This window comes from Diadema antillarum, unplaced genomic scaffold (genome assembly GCF_040938485.1).
Source record: "Diadema antillarum isolate AM-2024a unplaced genomic scaffold, OU_Dant_1.0 seq00001190_RagTag, whole genome shotgun sequence".
In the NCBI taxonomy this organism is placed as follows: domain Eukaryota; kingdom Metazoa; phylum Echinodermata; class Echinoidea; order Diadematoida; family Diadematidae; genus Diadema; species Diadema antillarum.
Window position 1 is genome coordinate 21208 of NW_027271988.1, and position 19260 is coordinate 40467.

The following is a 19260-nucleotide window of genomic DNA, read 5'->3' on the forward strand; positions in this document are numbered from 1 at the left end:
AAAAGGTGGCAGCCAAATCTGGTATCAGCTTAAAGCTGAGACATCAGGGAATGTGGTGGTAATAGAATTTAGTTGGAAATCCGTGGCAATCTAAACTTTTCATTAGGGTATATTAAAAAGACAAATAATTAGCCTCTTTTCCAGGATATTTAGCGTAAAATGTTCATGAACATTAAGTTTCTTTGCATTTTTATGGCATTCATAACGTAAAATGAACTCTGAGAAATATGTGGGAGAAATTACAGGTTGATATCTCAAAAACTACATGTTGAAATTATTTATTTATTAAAGAGGTTACAATTTGCTTTGAAACTCTTAAAATATTGTATTTTGCTACTTCAGGTAGGAAATATACCCCTTTAATGTACATACCTGATTCAAATATTTTAATGATATATTCTTCAAAGCATTACCTCTCAAGAGCGCATGTCAAAAATTAAAAAATCCCAAATGCCCAAAGTGACTTTTGGCGCACTTTGGTATCTCTCTGGCCCACTGTGCGGCGCCCCTGCCCCTCCCATCCCTTCTCTCTCTTGTTCGCTCCGCTCTTTCGCACAATTTCCCATGTTTTGCCCCACCCCCTGTCGTTAAAATGGAACGATGCCCCTGTGGATGATTGCTTTAATTAACTTGAATCAGGAAAATTGAGAAACACAATAGCTATAAGGAAATAGCTTATCTACTACATTATTACATTGAAAGAAATGGATATCCATATTACCATTTTTATTGATCTCATTAATTTGTGCATTATGCGCAATGCGCCTCTACGGTTTTGAAAGGGGGTGTCAAAATCGTCTGTCAAGCAAAAAATAAAAAAAAAGAAGAAGAAAAGAAAAGAAAAGAGAAACAACAACAACAAAGTCTTCATATTTCTGAGGTGTGATTTTCCGCCAAAAGTCGGCTGACAGCAAAAACAAAACAAAGACAAGAACAAAATGTCTTCTATTTTGCTGCCACTTCCCTTCCACCTAATATTTCATGAAAAAAAAAGTGAGGGATGCAAACATTCGATCCCTGTAAAGTTGGGGGGTGGGGAGGGGGCAGCTCCCACCAAACTCCCCCCCCCCCCACACACACACACACACACTGTCCCCCTTATACGCCGGTCCGGTTGTGGGCTTGTAATCGTGATTGTGATGTATTGTTGCGTTTGAAACAAGAGTCAATGAATCGATCACACCAACATAAATCATTGCATTTACAGAGAGAACATATTGGCATCTTGACTTCAGGAGGACCAAATTCAGACTGACTCCCAAACAGGAGTTTCAGATTGGCATCATTCCCAGCCAATTATACAAACAATTAACCAGTTGGCTACTTCCATAGTCAGAAGAGATTCAATGAGAAACTAGTACAGGTACAATCGGGCAATAGGGTGGTAATTGGAGGGAGGCATGGCTACAATAATAGGACAAAATTAATGGACATAAAGTTATGACTATTACACAGGGGTGACATCAGACGTCTTAGCTACTATAGGGGAGGACAAAGGATAGGCAATTGCATGGTCAGTATAGTATAGATAAGAAAAGGACTACAATTACTGCTTTATTCTAGGCACCAACACTAAGCTTATACTTGTGTGTCTTGGTTCAATTAACAAAATATAGGGGCTAACTAAGCTCTCCAGTTTATGACTTTAGGACAAAGCTAGGATATTCAATCTGTACAAGATAAATGTGTGGGAGAATATTGATAAGAATTAGGACATTGACCCTGACTATGAAGTGTAACCAGTACTATACAGGACAAGTTACTGACCTTAACAGTATGATGGTGAATATCGCCGATCATCATCCCCCCCCCCCCTCATCCCCCCCCCCCCTCATCGGTTACGGATTTACGCCGTTGGTATCAACTCTATATTTCATGGCTGGCGGAACCGTCGGCCCCCACACTTTTTGTGGACCATACAAAGGAATACATAAGGTGTCATCACTTTGGGGCCCCCACGCGCTTTTTTTTTTAACCCGCAAGTACGTAAGTGGCACTAAATAGAAATAGAGAGATCTTGAAGTGTGAGCGTGGTAAGGTATGTTTTTCCTTTTTTTTTTTTGCTTTCTTGTCACGTGAAGAAACCCGGAAATGGAGGGGAGAAATGAGCTGAGGACCCTTTTTTTTTGTTTTGTTTTTTTTTTTTGCTTGTTACCTCATGAAACCCGGAAGTGGGCCCCCACACTTTTGAAAACGCTCCGCCGGCCATGTATTAAGTATTGTTTATTTGTTCGGTTATGACGAAATAGGGTAGGTGCCATGGGCGTAAATCCCGGGGGGATGGGGGATATATCCCCCCCCTGATATGGAGGGGGGGAGATGGCCTGTACAATCACCCCCCCCCTGAATTTTAAAAAAAAAAATGGAGGAAGCAGAAACGTGATTGTATCAATTTTGGCATATTGCATGACGTTTGTACGCCGGTCTTCAGACAGGTAACAGAGCTGAACAGAATTCTATCTTGTAGGAAAATGTAGACATAATTTTCTCAAGCGCTCGCTCGCTTCGCTCGCTTGCGAAGAAAGTAACATCGACATACACTGTAAGGTATGGCTATAAGACGTTGACAACGTCAAATAGTAGCTATAGGCCTACATGTAAGCATGCTATGACGCGAGTAACTGGGGACCATCTGCAAAATATGTAAAAAAACAAAAAACAAACAATAACAAAAACTATATCGCCGTAATTGAACCCCCTCCATTTCCTGAATCATTCCTGAGAAACGACAGTGACTGATGACTCAGTCATCTATGGGCATACCCAAGGAAGATCATATCCCTCATACATTATGCAGAGGCGTCGATGGGGGGGGGGGAATGGTTCCCCTATAAAAGTGGGACAAACAAAAGCGAAAAATATAGCTACAAACGGCAGTTTTTGGACTGTAAAATGTCAAAATTTTCAATGCAAAAAGATTTCACCGTGGGAGGGGGGAAACTCGCTGAGTTTCAGGTCTGAAAATGCAAAATCTTCCTCGTGTGGGAGAGGGATACCCCTCCCCCCCCCCCCATACACAACACCCTCCCCCGTTCGGTCGCTCCGCTCCCTCTCACAAGATATTCAAAACCAAAAAAATGTCTTCATACTTTTAAGGTCTGATTTTCCCCCCCAAAGTCATCTGACAAGCAAAAAAAAAAAAGAAAAAAAAATAGCAACAACAAGAACAAAAAGTCTTCATATTTTGCTGCCACTTTCCTTCCACTTTATATTTCATGCAAAAGAGTGGGACATCCGATCCCTGTAAAGTGTGTGTGTGGGGGGGGGGGGGCACACCAAGCATCTCCCCACCCCCCTCCCCCAAGGGTGCGCCGGTCTGGTTATGGGCTTGTAATCGTGGTGATGGTGACCATCCCCCATAGAGATGTATATCTCTATGCCATCCCCCCCACTCCTCAGTACGGATTTACGCCGTTGGTAGGTGCGCTTCCATACTCATTGGTTCCTAGTATATTAGTAACCGGAGTCGACTGTACGCTGTGGTTGCGTTTCAAGAGATCAACTCAGGGTTGTCCTTCTGGCGTTCCATAGGTTGGCCTATCGGTAATGTAGAGGGAGCGAGTGGATTTCCAAGTGAACACAGCATAACAGAACCAACGTCACGAAACTGCACGAAGGCCTATACTGTATATCTGTGTACAAAATTGGAAAGTGCTGTGTGTTGCAAATAAACTTTACGCGGAGGAGGAAACACGTTTTGCTTTTGGAAGCCTGCCCTGCCTTCCGACGGACAGCCACACGTTGGGCATGATTTCATCCCCATATCTGGTCTCAAGCGGAAACATGTTCGACAGAAGTGATGACAATACTGAGGGTAAATTTCACCGAAATATGGCGTAGAGTTCTTTGGCCTTCCTGGCTTGGAGTGTTGCTAGGTCCTAAACCCGAGGCCCAGATAGAGTTCTACAACTCATTACAACTAGACTCTAGATCTAGTGTCTAGATTTTAGTTCTAGATCTAGACGTCTAAATACACACAAGTAGCCGTAGGCCTAACGTTAGATCTAGTCCCTAGAACAGTGCAGTGACTACTGTACACCGGACCTACCTATTGACTAGGTCTATCAGTCTATACCGGTATATATTGTAACAATCTCTACCTACTAGAAACAGCTAACCATAAATTTATGGCTACAGACTGTACACTGAGTATCCTGATTATTTGACCGAAAGATCGGTCTGTGTCTGTCCGTCGGGGAATGTTCCGCGGAGACTGCGTCTGGCTTCACGGATCCCCTACGGAGGACAGCGTTAATGGCAAAATATAAAAGAGTCCTCTCTGAACAGACGGATCTTTCTGTCTACCTGATTACTCTCTAGACTCTAGAACCAGGCACTATTTTAACATACGTACAAAAAGATAGAGTTCATTAAAACACCCATTAAAACACACGTGTTTTAATGGGCGCTCTGCATCGGTTGATTAAAACTCGATTTTTGAAAAAAAAAAAACAGATAGGATTTTTTCTTCTTTTCGTCATGGATAGTGGACATGTGTGTGTAACAAAAAATCACTGTGCAAAGTTGCGACAATTTATACGTCAGATGTGAGATGAATAGAAGTGAATAGGGGGCCTCATCTCATGAGGCGTTCCCCCCGGGCCTCATGAGGCATGGGGGCGGTCCTCATGAGGCATGGGGGCGGTCCTCATGAGGCGTGGGGGCGGTCCTCATGAGGCGGGGCAGTCCTCGTACGCGGTAGCGGTCCTCATGAGCGGGTTTCCCGGACTGAATTTACAACAACTGAACAAGTAACACGGAATTAAGGCATAGACTCTAACATTGTTCGACTATACGACTATTGGTTGTGTCTAACCAGTAAATTTAACCTGTGTAACACTAACAGTTACAAAGTTTGTAGCACTAGAGGAGTTCTACTGCACTGGTTAGACTTACATAATGTAGGAATTCTAGGACTGATGGGGGGTTGGGTGTCTGGACACTAAGTAGGGAGCTCCATGAAACGGCACTTTCTCTGAATTTATATTCTGTTATTATAAGTGTTAACACGTGAAATTTGATGTTGCAAACTCGCAGATTAAAACTGCTTCCAATGGTATTTTACCTTTTCGAAGACATCTGCGTGTAGCCTTGACCGAAAGATCGGTCTGTATATGTCCGTCGGGGAATGTTCCGCGGAGACTGCGTCTGGCTTCACGGATCCCCTCCGTATACAGACCGAAGTCAATGATCCCAGCTCTTGTGTGGAGCAACGCGCACAGATCAAACGTTACGATAAACCAAATTTCAGACAGCTTTTTTACATTCAAACAAGTTTGACATGACATGACACATTATGCAGCAATATTTGGGGTTAATTTCTCACATTGTGCAATCGAAATACTCACAGTAACTCGGTTATAATACAGAAATTTTATCCATATCGCAACATCGCCGTTCGCTAGTAGTAAGTCGCCATTTTGAATCTGTAAACCAATCACATGCGAGGTACGTGTTTAGTAAAAAAGACATGTAGAAACTACCTCGCATGTGATTGGCTAATTGATGTGTGTTTTACGTTGAAAATTCCACCGAAATGTTGGATTATTCATTGATCTGGTGAGTGTAGTCTATTCTTGAATAGTTGATATAACTATACAAGCTTAAATTTGCCGACCTAGGGCCGTGAATTAGACGCAATCGAGAAGGGTGAGGTACCTCACCCAATTTTCCATAGAGACAGTGGTTAAGAATATCCACACAGCAATGGGTACTGGTACCTTCCGTCTGTCTACGGAGGACAGCGTTAATGGCAAAATATAAAAGAGTCCTCCGGACAGACGGATCTTTCTGTCTACGTGTAGCCAAGAAGTTGCTTGTTCTTTTGATACCAATTATGATAGCCCTACTACATATCGACCACCGTCTTTTAAACCGACCGCGTATTCATTGGCGCACTGAACGCTTAGTAATACGCACTTCACTGCGCGCAAAGCACATCAAAATGGATTGGCTTTGAATGTTGATGAGGATGGTGTGGGAAACTGTGAAAATTCACTGTTCATTAATGGTTTCAATCAAGGACAAAATTTTGAATAAATATTTTCACCAAATCGTAATGTAATGTCTATGGAAGTTTCTAAGAAGCTTCGTACAATATGGTGTTCAATACAACTCGGTTTGCGTGCATTGTCAATGCAAAAACAGCAGTCAATCCTAATAACGAGCGTTACTGCGGGGAGCTGAAACGAGGCCACGCAAGTTCGTCGGCGATATTTTTGCACTGAAACTTCGAATCGAAAAGGGAACAACGGCATTTGATAGAGCTGGATTTTCTCAATCACGTAGGTCAAGTTTTTTACGTGAATTTCAGTGTTAAATTCTCTTATCAAGCAAATAAACATTAGGGGGTCGATGAGTAGTAGGTCCAACCATACTTGATTTGAATCTCCGGAAAAGTGGAAATAGAGAGTGTTGAAATCCTCTTTCTTACATCGGAACATTACACGATCGCGCGAACGCAGGAGGCCGCCATTTTGAAAAAATGTCTGACTGACCTCTGCACTTCGATATTACTTTCGGGGTATCAAACTCTCGTAAGGCACGTTATGATGGCAATCAAACGCTTCGGGAGATTCTAAGCTTTCATGTGGTACCAAGATTGCCGGGTATTAGAGCATTTTGTCCGCTTTTCAAAGCCGAAGAAAAGTAGGTTTTTATGCCTCCGCCACGAAGTGGTGCCGGAGGCATTATGTTTTCGGGTTGTCCGTCCGTCCGTACGTACGTCCGTACGTCCGTCCGCACGTCCGTACGTCCGTCCGCTTTCGTTTACGCGATAACTTGAGTAATATTGACTGGAATTTTACCAAACTTGGTCCAAGTATGAAGTATGATGGGGCAATTATTTGATAAGATTTTGGGTGAAATCGGCCAGAGGTCAAAGGTCAAGGTCAAATCATGAAATTGTATCCGTTTACGCGATAACTCAAGACTGGATCGAGCAAATTTCACCAAACTTTGTCTGAGGATGATGTATGATAGGACAATTACTTGATTAGTTTTTTAGTGAAATTGAACAGAGGTCAAAGGTCAAAGATCAAGGTCAAATCCTAAAATTTATCTGTTTATGTGATAACTCAAAACTGGATGAAGCAGCTTTCACCAAACTTGGTCCAAGGATGATGTATGATGGGACAATTAGTTAAGTAAATTTTAGTGACATTGGCAAGAGGTCAAAGGTCAAAAGGTCAAGGTCAAATGCTAAAAATGTTGCTATTTCCCCCATTTGGATGCAATGCCCAAAGGTATTTTCTTGAAACTTGGTGTAGACATGTACTACTGCGTAAAGATTCTCCAGAGAGAGTTTCATGTCATAAGGTCAAAGGTCAAAAGGTCAAAGGTTAGGTGAAAATGTTGCAATATCACTTTTCTCGCAAATGGTTCAATGTATCTTCATGGAACTTGGTACATACGCATGAACTGACTGGCAGGGATTATCTAGGGAATTTAGGGGTCATGGGTCAATAGTCAGGGGTCAAAGGTCAAGGTCAACTCCTCAAAATTTTACTATTTCCCTCATATACTAGTATATGCAATGCTTGCATTATTAGTTTTAAAACTTAATATACGTGTACATGCATTACCTAATGGAGATTCTCTAGGAAATTTCCAGCCAGAAGGTAAAAGGTCAAAGGATAAGGGTCAAAGGCCAGGTTTCAATGCCCCCCCCCCCCAAAAAAAAAAAAAAAAAAAGAAATTATTTTGTACTGTAATTACACTCTTTCTTCATACCTTGGAAATTACTCAGTGCATAAACTTATAAAAGGGTCGGTCAGAAGTCAAGTAAAAATTCTCAATTCCCCAAATATGTGTACCTGCACTCTTAGACAATTATAGCAAACCCAGTTCAAAGAAAGTGAACATTCAAGACATTTCTGACAAACCTGTCATTTCAATATTTTGCCAGTTATGTGAAACTGTCATGGATCACACATTGTGAAGACATTGTATTATACACCTATTGGGAGAATCATGCATTATGGCGGAGGCATCAGTCGCCATAGCAACATTTCTAGTTAATTTTGGGGTCTATTTCTGTCCTTATTTTTGCTAGAAAACTTAAAAATAAGGAATGAAGGAGGGGGAGAAACCACATAGAAACCCATATTTTTGAAAACTTTGAAATTTCCTGAATTTAACGGTGTGCATTGTTAATGCATTCATGCTCGCACATAGAAGCGCATTGTGCTTGAAAAAAAAAACGGACGCTACTGGAAAATAAGGAATCTCGTGTATTCGTGGCTCGTTATTGTAACTACATGTATATACCTCCAACAGCCAAATGCTATTTTGCCTATGAAAGTAATGACAAAAAATTGTGGTTTGTACTTGGGAAATAATAACTGAAAAAGTTTTGGAGCATAATATTAAAATGTACATATTTTAAAATTTTATCTATATTACACAGTGAAACCCCGTTATGACGAGGTCCGAGGGACCGGCCTTCGTTATAACCGGAATCTCGATATAACCGTACGTATCAAAACAAAGAAAAACATAAGCACGACATCATACCCATCAATGAAACTTAAGAACATCCTTTGCGTTGTTATTACACAATTATGAATCATCAATATTGAGAGAATAAATGGAAACTATTTGTAATTTAGATGAAAAAGTAGGGGCTGAAAAGAGTTATTTCCTTATTGTAGGAGCCTAATTCTTGTTTGTTAAGTTTTTCTAAACACCAGAGCAAAAAAGTAACATACAGGCGTTGATTAACGTAACTTGCGAGGTATTTTTACGCTGTTGGTGCCCAGCGGGAATGCGATGATTTCGTGAATCATTTCGCCTGTAATCTTGTACAATGTATGATCATTGCACCTAAAGGGATTAAAAATTCGTTCTTTATATTCTCCTGAAAATCTTTTTGCGTTTTGTACATCCGTTCTTGAAAAATATGCGACAGGATTGAATGTTGAAGGTTGTGATCCTTTTTACGCAAATCTGTATACCTGGTAGACCATTCTGAAAGAAAGAAAATCTTCATTGTGAAATGCAGTGTTAAAATTGTGATAATGAACAAAACCAGATCTATTCAAACTAATAAATGCGTTCTTTTTCTGATTTAGGATAACATGCGTCATTCAACTTTTTTTTAACGCTACTGTCACCTGGCGAGATCGCGATGATTTCAGAGTAACATATATGCGTTGTTTACCGTTAACTTGCGAGGTACTTTACGCTGTTGGTGTCCAGCTGAAATTCGATAATTTCATAAATCATTTAGGCTGTAATTTTATACAATGTATGATCGTTGTGCCTGAAGGGATAAAAAATGCGTTCTTTATTTTCTTCCGAAAATCGCTTCGCGTTTTGTACATCCGTTCTTGAACTACTGAATGCGTTTTTTCTTTTTCCGAACACTGTTTAAGTAGGTTAAAATGCATTATTCAACTATTTTTTACGCTACTGTCACCCGGCGTAATCGTGATAATTTCAATAATTATTTCGGCTTTATTCATCCACGCTCATAATTGCTAACCAGCAAAAAGAACTGGAAGTCGGAACTAAAATTGGAAAGGATATAATGACGAGTTGCACACGCATTCCAATTGTCCATTTTTGGCCACAAGTATCGCTACATGAAAAGTTTTTGAATGCGTTGTAAACTGCAAAACTCTGCAAAACGGGAAAAAGACTTGGATAGCGTGAATTCGGTTTTCAATGTTTCGTTTGTCGCTTGTTTGAAAGCGGCAATTTAGTCAAGAAATGGAACTTCGTTATATCCGATGAAATTGCTTATGTTTTTCTTTATCATGATGCACCGAAATTGTCCTCGTTATAACCGGAATCTCGTTATAACCGAACTCTTTATAACTGAAGTGGTTATAACGTGGTTTCACTCTATTAATATATAATATATGATATATAAATACAATATATAGGCCTATATACATATATAATTATATAATCATTACATAATATACAATATAGATTAAATTTGTATGATTATTATCACTATTACTGTTATAACTGATGTGCATCCTACTAATAGCATTGAAATGGGTCACATGTATTGAATTAACGCAGCCTCTTTTTTATTGTCTTCTGACATTGATTGTTTTGAGGGTACTTATCATTCCTTGTTCGTTGTTGTCTCCTGATAGTTTAGAATGTTTTACATTGTAATGAATTCAAGTTTGTTTGGGTTTTGGGAGGTTTGTTTTTTTTTTTCGGTATAGTATCGAACTTTCATTCTTTGTTAATTTTGCCCATGTCAGAATGAAAGGCGACGTTGTTTATCTTTTTGCGTGCTCTTTCCAATGATACCAAATTTATGGGGATGCTGTAAAAAAAATCCAAATCTCACCGAACTCCCTACACTAAGACTCTGACTTGCTTATTTTACTTTGAATACGCATTTACGCACAGCTCCTCACTGACAAACAACTGTTTATGTAGGCACGTCATTGGCTGCGTTTATCAACTTTCCCCTGTTTAAACGGCTTTCGAAAGCCCTTTCCATAGCCTTTTCGAAAGCCCTTTCCATAGCCCTTTCCGAAGCCCTGTACTATTATGTGCCGCTTGTTTTCTAAGAAGGGACGGCGAAAAGCATTACCATCATAAAGACATATCTTCCTTTGAGAGTGACGAGTCATGATGCAATGCCACATGAATCAATTGTCTTCCTATCTGTGAGGCAGCTCCAGTTTAGCACATACTTCAAATATTTCTGAGAGACAGAGTGGAGCATGAGACTTTGGCTGCGTTTATCAACTTTCCCCTGTTTAAAGGGCTTTCCAAAGCCCTTTAGAAACGGCTTCCAAAATAGTTGCGTTTATCAACTCTTTGCGAACACAATCACTGGCCTGTCACTGCACAGCTGCATTGCGCAATTCGACCCGAGGAGAAGAGGTCATATAAGGCGTGCATTGTTCGTAACTGCAGTGCAATACTACAGAGCCGTTTCAAAACAGCTTTGCGTTTATCAACTTCAAAAGGCCTTTACAAACAGGTTTCTGAAAACCTGTTCAGGAAACCTGTTTGGAAAGCCACAAATTTGCAGCTTTCGAAAAGGCTTTCCGAAAGGGCTTTCAAAACAGCTTTGCGTTTATCAACTCATAAAAATTCCTTGAAAGCTGTTTGGATAACCCGTTTCTGCCGAGAAAAAGAGTTGATAAACGCACCCATTGTCAAACCAGACGCACTTTACAGTACGCGTACGGTCCCACAACCTGTCCGGACACCCAATGACTGGGTAGGCCTACATGTATACTACACCAACAGTTGTTAGTAGGTTTCTAGTAGCCCGACCAGACGCTGTAAGTACGCTGTGCGAATACAGCGTCTGTCAGGCGAGGCATGCAACTTCAAAGTGAGGAACCTCAACACAACTACAAAACTTATGAAAATTTATAGTTTCTTCTAAAAACACTATACGTTACTCAAGTTAAATGTATGCTTGTATTACAGAAGCATTGTTCGCCTCATGGGTCCATAGAGAGCCCTCACGATAAGTCCGTGGAACAAAAAAAAAGACAATTTCTGGCGCAATTCCTGATCACTGGGGATTCATCGTTGCAGAATTCAAAATGTATGGCGCCTTCATCTCTCCAAATTTATGCGCATGCGGGACCGGAAGTGCTCCAAAGCGAGCGCGGCGTGTGCGTTGAGAATGTATTACAGAACCTATCGTATGGCGTACTGCCCAACGTCGTCTGCTGCGGAGAGATCTTATGCATGCCTGCACTGCTTGAGTGTAGCAGCATGGTCGATAGTGCGACCTTTCAAAAGGGCATTCACATCACGTATTCAAATTGGCCTGGCGTGAAAGACGATGTACCGATTGGACATGCTGGATATAATCATCAATTTTGGTAAGTTGCATAATGTGACTTTAAATATTGATATCATAGATATGGAGTCTCATTATTGAAGATTTCATTAGATGAGTTTGTGGTGACAAAAATGAGCTAAAGTATCAAAATTCAAAGTGATCGCAATGCGATCGTTGAACTCTCTTCGTGGTTGGTGGTCCCATCTGTACAGCCCTGTCGCTACCTACAGCGACTGGGCTGTGTATAGTTAGGTTTCTAGTAGATTACACAGACCTGTCAAGTGTCAGGCAATCATGTAACCGTAACGACTAACCTAACTATACACAGCCCAGTCGCTGTAAGTGTATTGGTAGCGACAGGGCTGTACCGACATGACCCACAACACGAAGAGAGTTCAGCGATTGCTTTGAATTTTGATACTTTAGATCATTTTTTGTTACCCCAAACTCATTTAACGCGAATCTTCAATAATGAGACTTCATATCTAGATGCTATCAATATCGAAATTCACATTTTACAATTTACCGAAAATGATGATTATATGCAGCATGTGTGAACGGTACATCGTCTTTCACGCCAGGCCATTTTGAATATTGGGAGGTCACATGATCTGAATGCCCTTTCAAAAGGTCGCGCTGTCGACTGTGCTGCTACACTCGAGCAGCGCACGCACGCCAAAGATCTCTCCGCAGCGCATGCGCATAATTTGCAGAGGTCAAGGCGCCATTTTGAGTTCTGCAACGATGAACCCCGACAGTCAGGGATTGTGCCAGAAAGTGTCATTTTTTTGTTCCACGTACTTATCGCGAGGGATCTCTATGGACTTATGAACCTTCTGTAATACAAGCATGTCTATGCACTTAAAGTAAGTATAAACGTACATACATTTTTTATAAGAAACGTATAAATTTTCATAAGTTTTGTAGTTGTGTTGTGGTTCCCCACTTTGAAGGTGCATGCCTCATCTGTCAGACGCTGTATTCGCACAGCGTATTAACAGCGTCTGGTCGGGCTACGACTAATCATGCTAACGTAAGAGTAAGACGTTTCGACTGATGACCTTTTAGAATAGTTTTACTAGACCACCTATATGTATACCAAGTATTGTTAGAGGTCTAGATTTCTAATGGTTAGTAGGCCTAAAGGTTAGACTTACTCACAGGTCGTCAGTCGGTGATATGCTGTAATACTATACTTGGTCTACTCTTCGACTAGACAGAAAGATCCGTCTGTCCGGAGGAGTCTTTTTTTTTTTTTTAAGTTTTCACTCTCCGGAGGAGACAGACGTAAGCTTAGTATAGGCCCTACCCCGCTTTAGGGTTGACCGAAAGATCGGTCTGTATCTGGTCATGGGGGATATGTTCCACGGAGACTACGTCTGGCTTCACGGATCACGTCAGAAAAGTAAAAGACTCCTCCGGACAGACGGATCTTTCTGTCTAGCTGTAAGGATGCTCCTAACCACTGTCTCTATCAGTCCGGTAAACCCGCTCGTGAGGCCTGCTCCCCTTCACGAGCACCCCTCCGCCTCATGAGGCTCTCCGTAGGCCTCATGAGGCCCCCGGGGAGAGCGCTTCATGAGCCTCCCTGTTCACTTTTTATTCATCTCACATCTGACATAATGTATATAAATTGTCGCAACTTCGCGCGGTGATTTTTTGTTACACACACATGTCCACTCTCCATGATGAAAAGAAGAAAAAATTTTGTCTGCGCTTTTTTACAAAAATCGAGTTTTAATCAACCGATGCACAGCGACCCATCGAAACACAGGCGCCAGCAGGTTCGCTCAATGCAAGGCTGCCACACCTAGCGGCCTGATATGACTAAATATTTTCGATGTTTTTTTCTGCGGCTCTCGCCTGTCCACGCACGAATCAGTCCCATGAAGCTGAAGTCGGACATAATTTTACAAAGATTCGTAACGAGAAAAATAAAATTAGAACTAACCTGATCTTGTACATACCTCACCTCACCCTTCTTGCGATCTCAATTGCATCTAATTCACAGCCTTAGATCAGCAAATTTAAACTTGTGTAGCAAAATCAACATTTCAGGAGTGCATTGCACTCACCAGATTAATGATATATCCAACATTTTGGTAGAATTTTCATAAGAAAAGATGCAACTACAAGCCCGTTGGTACGGTTGTAACAGCTCTTCAACATACGAATTCGTTAGCAGGCATGATATTCTGTAGATTTAGTTGTGATATCAGATTTTTTTTATTCTTAAGTCTATACACATTTTGCTTTTTTTCATGTATTAAAATCACCTGAAAATTTTGATTTCCGATATTTTCAATAAACCGCAATATCATCCCTGGTTAGCCAATCACATGCAAGCTTTTTATCAAAACACATACCTTGCATGTGATTGATTGCCTAATGGATACAAAATGGCAACTTACAGCTTGCGATATGGATACAAATTTCTGCGATCTAACCTAGTTACTGTGAGTATTTCGACTGCACAATGTGAGAAAGTTACCCCAAGTATTGCTGCAAATGTGTCATGTCATGTCAAACTTGTTTGAGTGTAAAAAAGCTGGACGAAATTGGGTTTATCGTAAAGTTTGGTCTGTGCGCGACCCCTGGCAGAGCGCCCTTACAGGAGCCAGCATCATAGCCTTCGGTCTGTATAGGAGAGGATCCGTGAAGCTAGACGCAGTCTCCGCGGAACATATCCCCGACGACCAGACACAGACCAGTCTTTCGCTCAACTCTTAGACCACTTATCTTTAGATTGACCACCTTCGCTCGCGCAGTGGCTTTGTCGCGTATAAAATCTAATGTAGAGTCTAGATGGTCTGCTTGTGGGACGGGGCGCAATACGCTGGAACATTCGAACATTAATACAAATCATGAGAAACTAGGGGGATCAGGTAAATAACCTCCGGAAAGAGAAGGAAAAATAAATTGAAATAAAATCCTCATTAGTAAAAGCAGTATCTGCTAGTAAAGTTCTACATGTAATTTTTTTTGAAATACATATTTGCCCATTCACTGGATTTACATGCTTTTCAATGGAAAACGTGCGGGTGATTAAAATGATGAGCTTGTGCTGGTGAACAGTAAAAAATGTCACTTGCGTTTGTCCCCGGGATTTTCGCGCATATGGTACGAGTCAACAATCTGAGAATGTGATATGAATCTGCCATGGATGTATGCAAGGGGGGGGGGGGGGGGGTCGTAAGACCCTTACGACCCCCCCCCCCAAAAAAAAAAAAAAAAAATTAGAAGGTCCACATTAATTTTGCAAAATACAATTTCTTTTCTCCTTTTTTTTTTCTGAGGGCCTTTCTACAATGACCTAAATAAAAAAAAAACATTGATAAGGTACCAGCGAAGAGTCCAAAAACCTTTGCCAATTGCGTGACATAATGTAAGTCTAACCCAATTCCAGCCATTCTGACACTGAGTCTGTCATCCGCTTCAAGCCGCGCTGCAATCAATTTTCGTGTCTCCCAGCAGCTTATCGCAACTGGCTGAAAGTTACTCGCGCTTTGCCTTGTGCCAGTTGTGGATTTGCCAGAGCAACACATGATTATTGTTTGCGTGCACCGCCTTTCCTCTATAGGCTATATAGATAGGCCTACTTTGTGATGAACAGCAACACAAACCTACACATGTCACAAGCACTTGAACTGCACGCCAGTCAGGTCAGTACTTCAGTACTGTTTGAACTTACATCATAGGCTACCTTGCAGCTTCGTTACTGCAGTGAGCTCTAGCGCTACATGTATGTACCTCCATAGACTACAAAGGCACACATGCGGAAAAAGATGTGACAGATTCCATGTTTCAGCCATTCAGATTTCCCCTCAATGTTCATCTTCTTACCTTTTTTTATTGAAATGTTTCTAAAAATTCCACCAAAAGTGTGCAACAGACCGAACAATTGTAATAATGCAGAAGCTCCTTCGTGTGAGAGGAGTACCCCTCCCATCCCCTCCCCACCCTTTCCACCTCCGTACACAATGACACAGTGACACAGTGACTGGGAAAAAACACAATTCAGACACTCTCATTGTGCTGAATATATGTTTTTCACTTTTTTAATGAAAAATAATATTCTTAATATTCCCCAGAAAGTGTGCCGCAGATAGTTGAATTCAAGTCTAAAGCTGGTATCTCACTGAGCGGCGAACATTTGCGAACTTAAGGAATTTGAGATTCGCCAACTTTTCTGACGAATGTTTGCGAAAAATCAAGGTTTGCTTCTGCCATTAGCGACATTTGGCGACTTTTAGCGATGTTTAGCGACAATTAGCAACACTGGAGCGAATGTTTGCGAAAGTGTTTGCGAAACACAGGTGGCAATTATTAGCGACAGTTTTGCAAATATTAGCAACTGTGTGCAAATCCCTGGCGACAATTTGTGAATGTTTTGGGACCTGAAAAAGTACCAGGCGATTATGTATAGTCAGACCCATAAATGAACGTACAACCTTCCACTGCATTCAGATCTCTTGTGACCACCGTTCAAGATGGATTTCCAGAATATGGAAATGAATTTTTGTCAAGAAGAGGCTCAACGTGTTGCTATCCTTGGAGAGCTGCTTTGCCTGGCTGCTGCTATAGCTATCGTGCAGCTTAAGAGAAAGAAGATGAAGAAAAACAAGAAAGGAATAAGAAAAAAAAAGACTGTTTGGTTTAGAGAGTGGTTGTTGCAGAGGACAGACTTCCATCAATATGAAAGCTTTTGCAGCAATTACATGATGGAGATGTCAAGAGCTTCAAGAACTTTCTTAGAGTGGAAGCTTGCCTGTTTCAGGAGCTTTTATATATAGGAACCATATGGTTACTTGTTCACTAGCAGTGGCGAATCAAATAAAAATGTTAGCGACGCCGTATTACGACCATGTGCGAATTCTTACGAGTGTTTTGCGAATGTTTGCAACTGTTAGCAAAATACAAATTCGCAAAGAAATTTTGAACATGTTCAAAATTCCTTTGCAACAAGAAAAACTGCTTGCGACAGTAAAAATCATTTTGCGAACTTTCTTGCAACTGTTAAGGAACCTTTTTCAACCCTTAACGAACCCTGGCAAAAAAGTGCAGACACACACGCAGAATATGAGGTGGCATAAGACGACATTCACATTGTTCTTGAACATTCAGTTTTCTAACTTTTTGATTGATGATAAATTTTCACGAAACATATTCCACCACAAGTGTACACTGGATCATTCAATTTCAGTTATCAAGATGCAAAAAGATTCCCCCTCCCACACCCTCCCCCTTCGGTCCATCTCCATAGACTTTGATAGTACACTGTGAAAGGATGCCGACGCGGTGTGGAAAAAGGTGCCAAACACCACAGTTTAGCCCTTCACAATGCTTTAAATATTATATGTTCTTACTTTTTGAGTGAATATTAACCCCCAAAGTATGCATCCAGATCATTGAATTCAGGTTCTGAAAATGCAAAAGCTCCCCTTGTGGGAGGGAGACGCACTGTCCCCTTCTGTCCATCTCCCCTGACTTAGCACACAGTAAATACGCAAATGCGAAAAAAAGAAAGGTGACAGACCCCTCAATTTAGCCGTTCTTAATATCCTTGAATATCTATTTTTCTTACTTTTTGATTGACAATTTTCTAAATATTTCCTCGAATAAGAGTGCACCAGATCGTTCAATTTCAGTTCAAAAAATGAAAAGCTGCTTTGTGTGGGCCCACACCATCCCCCTTCGGTCCATCTCCATAGACTTTGATAGTATACAGTGAAAGGACGCAGACGTAAAGAAAAATGTGTCAGACACCACTATTTAACCCTTCACATTTTTATTATAAATATTGATTTTTCTTTCTTTTTTAATGAATATTAACCCCAAAAGTACATTGTATGCACCAGATCGTTGAATTCCAGTTCAAAAAATGCAAAAACTCCCTGTGTGGGAGGAGGACACTCCCTCCCACCACCCTCCCCTTCTGTCCATCTAGCCTGACTTGGCACACAGTGAAGACGCGCGCAGATGGGAAAAATGGTGACAGACCCCTCAATTTAGCCATTCTGATCATCCTTGAATATCTATATTTCTTGCTTTTGATTAACAATTTTCCAGATATTTCCCCCCAAAAGTGCATTGTTGAATTTCAGTTCTAAGTAAAAATGAAAAATATCCTTTGTGTGGGCCCACACTCCCATCCTGCTCATCTGCTCCCTCGCTTTGAACAGTGTTTTCCATAGATATTAAACATACTCTTGCCCCCCCCCCCCCCAAAAAAAAAAATATTCCTGTGTACGGCCTAGCTAGTATTATCAGGGACATTCGAATGCGCGCGCACGCGCCTTACAGAGCTACCAAGTCTCACCACTGATAACAAAGAGAACAGCTGGATCAAACTTTGATATACCATAAGGTGAGGTGAATACGGACACCATAGTGAACAGGGACACAACCGAGGATTTTTTTTTTTTTTGAATCTGCGTATACTATTTGCTTGAACTTTCTTGTGTATTTTTTCACAGGTTGAAAAGACCAACCAACAAGAGTGTCCAGAAAGTTTCCCATCACACCTGATGTGAAAAAAAAAAAATTCTTCTAGGGTAAGGCCTATAGGAGGTCCCTAAAAAAGCTCCTCGAAAATATCACACAAAAAAATGAGGGCGGTCAAAACTTTCCTGCTCCTCTGGCCACTGATTGACAAATTAGCTGAAAACATACCTGAACCTAGCCTGTTAGGTCATAGACCCCGTTTACAATGCGGGGCTGGGCCGAGCCGCGGCTGAGCCCAGCCTCAATTGCGGGGCCGCAATTTTGTCCGTTTACACTGACAGGCTCGGCTGCGCTTTTAATTCAAACCTTTCAATATTTTGTCGTAGTGGCGCTCTGCTTGTAAACAAATGCAATTTGGTATAGTCTGGTTTTCAGACCCTTTGCCAACTGGATTCCTTGGCGACGAAGTCGCCGTTCGGGCAAAAGCCTTTGCCGAAAGAAAAATCCTTTGCAGGACAAAACCACCTTAAACTATACTAGTTTTCGACGTTGAGGGGGTTAATATCCTGAATATCGAAATAGTACGGGCAGAGGGTTTGGAAGCCAGACTAAAATTGGCCGCGCATTCGGCCCAATTTGCGTGTACACTGAGAAAAGGCCGGGCTCGGCCACGGCTCGACTGCGGCAAAGACCACCTCCAGAGCGTGGCCAAATGCGCGGCCAATTTTGGCCCCTCATTTGGCCTTTTGCGCGTATACACTGAAATGAAGGCGGGCTTGGCCGCCACCGAGCCACGGCCTCGCCTCGCACTGTAAACGGGGTCTTACATCACACTTTAGAATTTGAAATATTTGCCCCAACAGGAATTTATGGAAACATGTTCTTTCCTTGTGTTAGGCAAAAAAAGAGAAAAAACATTTAGACTGGGGTGCGTTAACAAGGACACCATGGTGTCGCTTGATTAGCCCTTTAAACTTACTGTATGATTAATTGTTATGATGTCATAAATTACCCTGAAATGTTTGTAACGTCTAGAT

The 19260-nt window shown here is 41.3% G+C and overlaps 1 protein-coding gene across 1 annotated transcript in view; it reads left to right on the forward strand.

Moving 5' to 3' along the window:
- The first annotated feature begins 3567 nt into the window (after positions 1-3567).
- Positions 3568-19260, forward strand: part of LOC139744590 (E3 ubiquitin-protein ligase MARCHF6-like) — a 246330-nt gene continuing 230637 nt past the window's right edge. Inside the window, 1 exon segment of the mRNA XM_071655019.1 lies at positions 3568-3814. Within this exon segment, the coding sequence (XP_071511120.1) occupies positions 3748-3814 (67 nt within the window). The 5' untranslated portion in view covers positions 3568-3747.